Source organism: Rutidosis leptorrhynchoides, chromosome 3 (genome assembly GCF_046630445.1).
Source record: "Rutidosis leptorrhynchoides isolate AG116_Rl617_1_P2 chromosome 3, CSIRO_AGI_Rlap_v1, whole genome shotgun sequence".
In the NCBI taxonomy this organism is placed as follows: domain Eukaryota; kingdom Viridiplantae; phylum Streptophyta; class Magnoliopsida; order Asterales; family Asteraceae; genus Rutidosis; species Rutidosis leptorrhynchoides.
Genome location: NC_092335.1, coordinates 65,583,154 through 65,591,755, shown reverse-complemented (window position 1 = coordinate 65,591,755; position 8,602 = coordinate 65,583,154). Strand labels below are relative to the sequence as shown.

The following is an 8,602-nucleotide window of genomic DNA, read 5'->3' as shown; positions in this document are numbered from 1 at the left end:
ATAGGATGCACACCACAAAGAAATAGTGTAGGTTGAAATGTGTCATTCACAGCTCATCATGGTTTAATGATGAACGGTACGGTGCAAGTATCATGTTCTAACAAAATCAACCCGATTGAAAGAGACCAGATGAACATAATACATGAATATAGGTCGCGTTCTCCTCTTCTAGTTTCATGTTGGAAAGGTTTTAATATAATTTTAAAGAAAAGAACGATCAATATCAATTTTTAACGGAGAACTAGTATTGTTATACAGTAATATTGACCAGGTTAAAGTTGATGTAAACAATTACGGAGGGTAAAGTTGATGTAAACAATTACTCCGTAAAATTGAGCCTGGCCTTATCTTTCTGGGTCCATTATCAAAAGCCCAAACCTGTTTAATATAACATCTAGCTCTCCTCATAAATTCAATTTTTTCTAGGGTTTATTTGTTTTCACTAGCTTGACTCATTCAACCAGAGCAGCCGCACCGAACTTTTGGATCAGGTAATTTAATTTATTTCTTCTACATATAAAACCTAATTTACCAATTATTATAACTGCTCATTTAATTAAATCTGAGCTTAATTATTGTAACTAATTTCAGCAAGTGAAAGATGGAATCTCAAATCAAACACGCAGTTGTGGTGAAAGTAATGGGAAGAACTGGATCAAGAGGTCAGGTTACGCAGGTGCGAGTGAAGTTTCTCGATGATCAGAACCGGTTTATTATGAGAAACGTGAAAGGACCGGTTCGAGAAGGTGATGTTCTTACTTTGCTCGAGTCTGAGAGGGAAGCTAGGAGGTTGCGTTGATTTTATGTTTTGTTTTAGGGTTTTATGTAACCCTAATTTTGAATTTCTGATGTGTTGCTTGTTTTGAGAAGACATGATTAGACAAATACTTGCTTAATGACACAGTTTTATTTGAAGTTTGGGTTTCAATTGTGACATTTTGATTAGTTGATTTAGTATGTGTTGTTAATTTGTGTGATTTTGTTAGAGCTGACCCTTTTTCACATATTAGAAACTATGCTTACCCTTAGCAATCTTTTTTTAATAAGTTATTGTAGTTTTGAGGTGGAAGCTAATAATAGAAGGTTGGAAATACAAATAACTGTATTCATATGTGTGATTTATTGTGTATTGGTTTGGCTAAAGAAGATATAGTTTAGTATGACTGTATGGATTTACAATTCTGGTTTTAACAAGTTATACTGTAGTTTTGAGAGCTATATTTGCATGAACTTTGTATTAGCCAATTTAAATTCATTATTTAAGAATGATCATATTAGAGAAATTATAGTCTAATATAAACTCTATATATGCAATCTCTTGTTCGATCCATAACACAATACTGTTACATTATTTATCATGGTATCACAGAGCCACCATAGAGACTATATATGCAATCACCTATGTTGAGAAGACTGAACACGACTCCTATGAGTTTGGATTCATTCTATCACCAGGCAACTATAGATATTTGAAAGCTATGCTTCAACTTTTCTTGATTTAAAACAACCTATTCGGTTATGTTGTGTTCAAAAGGTGTACATTTGACCCTTTGTTTCCTTTGGAAACGCATCAGACCCACTCGAAAGAGTTGGATGCCACCGGGTCAACACAAATGTGACAGGATTAACAATCATCCCACTGCCACAAGAGTTGTAAATTCTTGCCGCGAGTGGGGATTAATCATGCGCCTATTTTATGTTCAAGCTTTCGAATGATGTGTCACAGCTTCAAAAGTATCGGGTACCATTGAGTTATTTCTACATTGGTCCTATTTGGTTATGTTGATTGTACAATTCCCTGCTCATTCCCAACTATCACTCCCGAGGTCGAATTGTAGATGTATTTACGAAGCCTCTGTCATCATCAAGATGTCTTCTATTACGATCAAGCTACAAGTCGTTCCTCGGCCTTAGCTTGCATAGGAATATTAGGCAACTTAAGTTCATTATGTAACAATGATTATATTAGAGGGATTCGAGTGTAAATACAAACTCTATGTATACAATCTCTTGCAATCTCATTGATCAATCAAAAAACGATAAATACAGTTATTTTGTGCTAAAAGAAGATTGGTGGGATGTTTTGGGGTAGCTCATATTATATTGGAGCAGGTTTTTTGTGTTTTCAAAATATAGTATGTTTTTTTGAGGCTTTGAGCATCCAAACAGCTTGCGGCTTAGCTGCTTATTTGAATTTGGTGGGTAGTTGTTTAAGATGCTGCTTATGAGTGGCCTCCTTAAAAGCATCGAGCTGATAAGCATCGAGCTACAACCACAAGTCCACAACCACGAGCTGTTGTGTATAATCTATAACCCGAACAAATACAATTTGTAAGGAAGTGATGCTTCCTTGCTCGTTGCCTTGTTGGCACATAAAGTTCTCTTTTATGATGTCATTCTGTTATTGAGATTCAGTTTAAACATAAAATTGCTCTGGAATGTGTTTTTCACAGGATTTCATGTCTTTGTGTTGTATTGGGATGGAACTACCCTGTTCGTTAAAGTCTTTCACATGTCTTCAGATGATCCAAAACTGATTGATCTCAAGTGTAGATGATCCCAATTCCCACGACTTGTTAACTAAAACTCGTGTTAAGTAGCTTACTAAATGAGAAATGGATCTGAGGGTAGTTAGGCACATATCGGTTGTAGACTTGTAGTTTTAGTACACTGCTACAATAATGAGCTTATTTGAGGGGAAGCGAGTTTAAATATTAATCCGACAGTCAAATGATACCATATAAAATTAGGATAGAGATTATGTTGAAGTACAGTCTTTCAAATCGTTCTATTAATGTTAGATGGATCAATTTTTTTACTCTTTGATTTTGGTATTAGATCATGTCCAAAGGAATCGCGTCAAAAGAACTATTGTCTTTCAAACCGACATCTTGGGTCAAAAATAAAGATCAAATCTCCCATATGTTTTTACGATGGGTGATGATGATACACACGCACACATTAAACATGCTTCAAAAAGTGTGTTGTACTATACAACATCTTAAAACATATTTAGTGGTACAGAAGAGATTTTGGAACGTGGAGTTGTGATTGTTAAACTCAATGTTACAAATTATTACCTCCTAAACCTTTGATAAATACGTATAATGCAACATCGCATCACAAAATAATATAAAACTTCCGCTAGTACAATACCACTCCCGGTTTAATTAATCTCATTCGAGAATCAATGTTTACAGTCAGTCAACCATAATAATTATTCCTTCAACTTTACCATAACTTGCAGCACTGGCGTATATAACACAGTCCGAAAATTCACATGTAAGCACGCATACGCGGCCTTACAACAGATTGTGCACCATCAACATATATTGTAGTACCAGTCATGTATCGCGAGTCATCGCTTACCAAGTAGATCACAGTTGAAGCCAGGTCGTTCTTGGGGTCCAACCATCTGTTCAGTGGCGCAGCATCTTTGACCAAATTTTGTGCCCTTTCCTTCCCCACTGAAACAGGAAATTCATCATCTATATGTAGCCCACGAGCAATGGCGTTAACCCTGATTTGGTGCTTACCAATCTCCAATGCCGATGTCTAATCAAAGAAGTCAGAGATGCTATTAGATTACTCCATAACTAAACAATTTGAGTATATATATGTATTAGTAACATATACAGCATCACCTAAGAAAACCCCATATATGATCATAGCAATAACAATAGCAAAAATGATTACAAGAAACCCATATAACAGAATTAAAGGTGGTATGATCAACCCATATACCTAATTATGGATTGATTTGGGTTAGAGTTCGACTCTAACAGTACAAAAGGTAATGTTAAAAGATTTGAGGATTTAATGAAAAAGGAAGGTGGGTCAAAAATTATTCAGGATGTATTCAAATCATCAAATGCATAAAATCTCCTAAACCGATCTAATAAAATTATGACATTTTTACACCACCTGCCCATTTTACCACTACCATCGCCAAATATGGTCATGTGACAATCAATGAGTAAGGCTACACATGGTCATTTTAAATTGATTGAACACTACCCATATGATCATATAACAAACATGATCATGTGACAATCAGTGAGTGAAAGCTACCACACATGGTCATATCAAATCTATATGATCATGTGACAATCAATGAGTATGGGCAACCACACAAATCGATCCAAAATTATTATGATCTGCTAACTCAACTTGCCCATTTTACCACTTTCAGCTGCCAATATGATCATGTAACAATCAATGAGTAAGGGCTACCACACACGTTCATTTCAAATTGATTAAATACTACCCATATGAACATAACAAACAACATGCTTTGTCTCTGCATATAAACACAAAACAAATTATTCGCCCTAAACTACCTACATATAGAAGTCCATGGTGTCATTGACCTTCATTTGTCTTCTCTATAACAAAACAACCTTTTTCCAATGTTCTCCCTTTTTAACGTCTCATCTACTCTGTCTTTAAACAGAGCAAAAAAAGTGACGTCTAATGGTCCAAATAAGTTGAACCTTAGCTCTTTAGAGGCCTAAGAGACCACGTATAATTAGCTAACAAAAGGCCCATATAATTAATTATGATTTTTACGTATGGACAAATCCTCAGTATTTTGTACATACACGTATGTTCAAACTATTGCATACTGATTAATGGGAATCAAAGGTGCACGTTACTTACCCTGACTAATTGATGAATGCCACCCAAACATGCACCATACGCAGCTGCACCCGGATATATCCCTCTTTCAGCACCAATTATTGAGGTCATAAATACGATTGACCCTCCTGTTTTGTTATCCCTCATTCTCTTTGCAACAGCTTTCATTAAATACCAAGCAGCCATGAAGTTTATTCTGACTGTCTTCTTGAAGTCAACTTCTGACATGTGCAGTGGGTCTTGCATCTTTCCTGTTATCATCAAACTAGTTATAGTTATTTATCACTGGGCAACAGTTTCTAATAAATGGTACATTTTGTGTAACATAAATTCAAAGTATCTGGAATGTTTTAATACAATTTACTCGGACGTATCAAAAAAACTAATATTTGAAGACCATAATTTTCAGATTAGCAGGAGCATTGTAATTCTGTAAGCCGTGAACTGAAGATATCAGCTGTATAGACACGTTTTGGTAAAACTGACAATAACTTTTTTTGAAAGGCTAAAACTGACTATAACTAGAAAGTGTAATAATAAAAAATATAATTAAAAAAACAAATCCTGTGAAATCCACGTTCAGCGAGCCTCTCTAATGATCTAGAGACTCACCGTTTAGATCATACACGGTTGACCACATAAGTTCCTCCAAAAATGTTAGTTCTTCGTACACAAAACTGTTATGTAAATCATATAAAATATGAACACTCATTTGAGTGGGCAAAGGTCAAAATATATACCAACAAACAAGTAACTAATTACCTTCAAATATCAGAATATGCTATGAATCAATTTGTGATCAATAATATTTATCGAACTGATAAAATTAAAAGGATCTAGATCCTCTCAAGTTGGTTTTCAACATCAAATGTCTTATCGAATATATTGAAAGAAGAGTAACAAATGGGCCCTTTCTGGTGATCCGTATCTTATGCAGCTGCACTATAGACCATTCACGACCAGTAAACTTTTACTTTTATCACCGTATGAAATCAAGCACCATGCGTAGTCGGTGCAGCTTGCTTGACGCTAGCTGCACCGAAGATGATGTACCACACGTGGCCTTTAAATGTAATAATAATTATCTATTTTTCACTACAAAGCATGATAACTATATAAAATTAACAGATACCTATAAAATTACATTATATAAAAATATAACAATGACCTGCAAAAAACATATTGTAATTTACCTTCATAAGTATAACAATTAACAAAAGCATCAATTTTCCCCAAAATACTCCAAGTTTTCTCAACAACTTCATCAAAAACCGCTTCGTTCTCATCTTCCATATCCAATCCAACGATTTCAATTACAACTTCTTTCAATTCATCTTTAATCCAATCAGCAACGTCCTTCAGTACCTTCTCATCTCCTACCAACACTAACCTAAACATTTCAAATAAATACGAATTACACAGAGCTCAATCTAGACCTATAGATACAAATTAAAACTATATTGTGTATATGAAATACCTGCAACCGCGTTTAGCTAGATGATAAGCGATGCTTCGAGAAACTTCATCGCCGTTTACGGTGAGCAAAACCTTTTTTGCTGCCATTGATGGATGAATAGTATTAGTTTAAAGTAAGGGAATATGTATATGTAAAGATCAAATATTTGAATTTTATTTGATTAAATCTGAGAGAAAAACAAAAAGAAAATGATGAATTTTTAGAGTGATATGATATGATTCCTGTAATGTGATGCGTTTTTCTTCCTTTTATTGAAGAATTTGCAGCCGTTGTTGACTTTGTGGAGAAGTTGAACATGCCAATTTAGTATACAAAATGATCCCTACACTATTTAATTATTACATTTTTAGTACTTCGATTTTGGTTCCTAGTTTAAAGTCACCTAAATTGGAGTCTTTATGTCGAGTTTGTCCACTACTAGTGTTCTCAACCCCGTTAATATCGATCTGTCAAACTCTTTTGAAATTACTAACCACGATCCGTCTATTTCCTTCTATTATAACTTAAAAGGGTGAGGAAAATAGACTGTATGCACGAATTTCATTTACTTACAAAAACTATGGAGTATTTATCTATTGTTATTAATGGGTGTTAAAATCATATCACGTTTTGAGTCACGAAAGGGGAAATAAATTCAATTCAATGCGCTAGTTAGGTTTCTTGCCTAAACCTAAGTGCCTCTAGAAGAAAGAAGAAGGATTAGCGTTTTGGATTGTTAGGTTTTGATTTGTTCCTTTCAAAATTTGACATAATTTTTTATGTAAACAATATTTTAAGGACTAAAGTGGTTAACGAGAACAATTTAGTTAAAACCTTACAATTCCTACAAGCTTTAAATTTTGATTAAATTAAATTAATTAAATTAGATACGTTGTGTCTATATGTCTCAAGCCCGCAATGGCTTTAAAACACATGAATACGTTTTCAAAGAATAATAACGTACTTAAGCCTGTCTCTACATGAACTCAAGTATAAAGTTCACATAGGAGTATTAGTTACAATTCTTTTGTCTTTTATAAACATTATACTCGGTAATAGGTTTACATAACATCAAAGATAATTCATGTGATTTGTCTCAAAAAACAAAGAATAGTCCCTGTGCTTTTTTCAGTCACAAATAGTCCTTGTGATTTGCATTTCAATAAAAATAGCAGTTTATGAATGTACACATAAAGCACATTTAAGATGTGAGAACTCGTCCCACATCGGTGGGGAAGGAGAACAAAACACCTCCTTATAAGGGTGTGGATACCTCCTTTAGTAGAAGCGTTTTGAGTGTGTCCCAAGAAGCAAAACCAGGATCTACCGGGTGTCGGGGCAAAGCGGACAATATCTTTGGTTATTTGCACACTAGATTTTGTCGGTAAGCAACTACTGCGGGCGGGAAAACGACATTCCCGGAATTCTCGAAGAGAATGATGCTTATCCGATTAGCGGTGTGAAATAATGTTCTCCGAAAAGCAAGAGGGTGTTACCACCGCACCCGGGCATGGGACAAGGGGAAGCAGCATGAAGTTGATCTTGTAATCGATTTTTTTTCGTTTCCATGTCTCATTTTGAACCCTACACAAAGATATGCAAATAAGCTTTTGTTTTCTTTCTTATGCGGTATGAATATCAATGGATGGTTGTATTATCTTCCTTTAGTTTTATGTAGTTTTGTTCTCTTCTACTTTTATATATATTTTTCTTTTCAATCTTTAAGTTGTATGGTTGTTTATCCAGTTTATAACTCTGCTTGTTAGTTAATACGGAGTAATATGTTCTTATTTCCTATTCTTTCGCATAAACATGAGTTTCAGTAGTAATGTATGTACCATATAAGCTGGTGCTTAATTTCAAATCACAATTTTGAGTAATTTGAGGTTTAATTTTTTTTATATATAATAATACTCCGTAATGGTTAGGTTAAAGGTTTTAGGAAGAAGATGAAGACGGAGGAGCTAAAATAATGAGAGTAAAAAGACAAATATACTCACATGTTCGGCACATAACTATATATATAACATATATAATTAACATATGTTAGTGAGAGTGACTATCGTTAATTGAAGTGAACTATTTGTGATTGAAAAAAGCACAAGGACTATCCTTAAATTTTAAGACAAAAGAAAGGGACTATGTTTTGTCATTAACTTTTAAACAATTCACTTGGTTAGACGCCCACGATATAAAACCACAAAAAGTAAACAATCAACAAATATGAGGTACACGTGCATATATTCTAACTACTGATTTCTTGTCATTTTACAATTTGGTGCCCAACTTCGTCTAAGACAAGTTATTCGTAATTTAAATTATAAAATTTTAAATGATTTTTAAAATAGTAGTACCTTTCAACGTAGTTGTTGGCTTTTACAAGTTACGAGTCAAATGATAAGAATAAAAATTTTATAATGTAAACTTCACTATTAAATTTGAAGTACTAAGATCGATCTACACAACATCTTTATATTTGTTGGTGTATAATTTTTATGTGCGTCTTAT

The 8,602-nt window shown here is 34.1% G+C and overlaps 2 protein-coding genes across 2 annotated transcripts; one reads left to right on the top strand and one right to left on the bottom strand.

Annotated features, from left to right (window-relative positions):
• The first annotated feature begins 410 nt into the window (after nt 1-410).
• Nucleotides 411-915, top strand: LOC139896240 (small ribosomal subunit protein eS28x-like). Its single transcript, XM_071878832.1, has 2 exons — nt 411-491; nt 592-915. The coding sequence occupies exon 2, from the start codon at nt 602-604 to the stop codon at nt 797-799; it is 198 nt and encodes a 65-aa protein (XP_071734933.1). The 5' UTR covers nt 411-491; nt 592-601; the 3' UTR covers nt 800-915.
• A 2,136-nt stretch (nt 916-3,051) lies between these two features.
• On the bottom strand, nt 3,052-6,302 carry LOC139896239 (uncharacterized). The gene is made up of 4 exons (XM_071878831.1): nt 6,116-6,302; nt 5,832-6,028; nt 4,660-4,889; nt 3,052-3,555 (listed from the first exon to the last, which is right to left on the bottom strand). Exons 1-4 carry the CDS (start codon nt 6,199-6,201, stop codon nt 3,277-3,279), a joined length of 792 nt encoding a protein of 263 aa, XP_071734932.1. The 5' UTR covers nt 6,202-6,302; the 3' UTR covers nt 3,052-3,276.
• Nucleotides 6,303-8,602: the final 2,300 nt, after the last annotated feature.

Bases quoted from the DNA above. Each gene is read 5' to 3' on its own strand.
- LOC139896239 (XM_071878831.1), bottom strand. From the start codon at position 6,201: ATGGCAGCAAAAAAGGTTTTGCTCACCGTAAACGGCGATGAAGTTTCT. The intron at 6,029-6,115 runs GTATTTCATATA...TGAAATGTTTAG, and splicing joins CTAGCTAAACGCGGTTGCAG to GTTAGTGTTGGTAGGAGATG. The intron at 4,890-5,831 runs GTAAATTACAAT...TGATGATAACAG, and splicing joins TAATTGTTATACTTATGAAG to GAAAGATGCAAGACCCACTG.
- LOC139896240 (XM_071878832.1), top strand. From the start codon at position 602: ATGGAATCTCAAATCAAACACGCAGTTGTGGTGAAAGTAATGGGAAGA.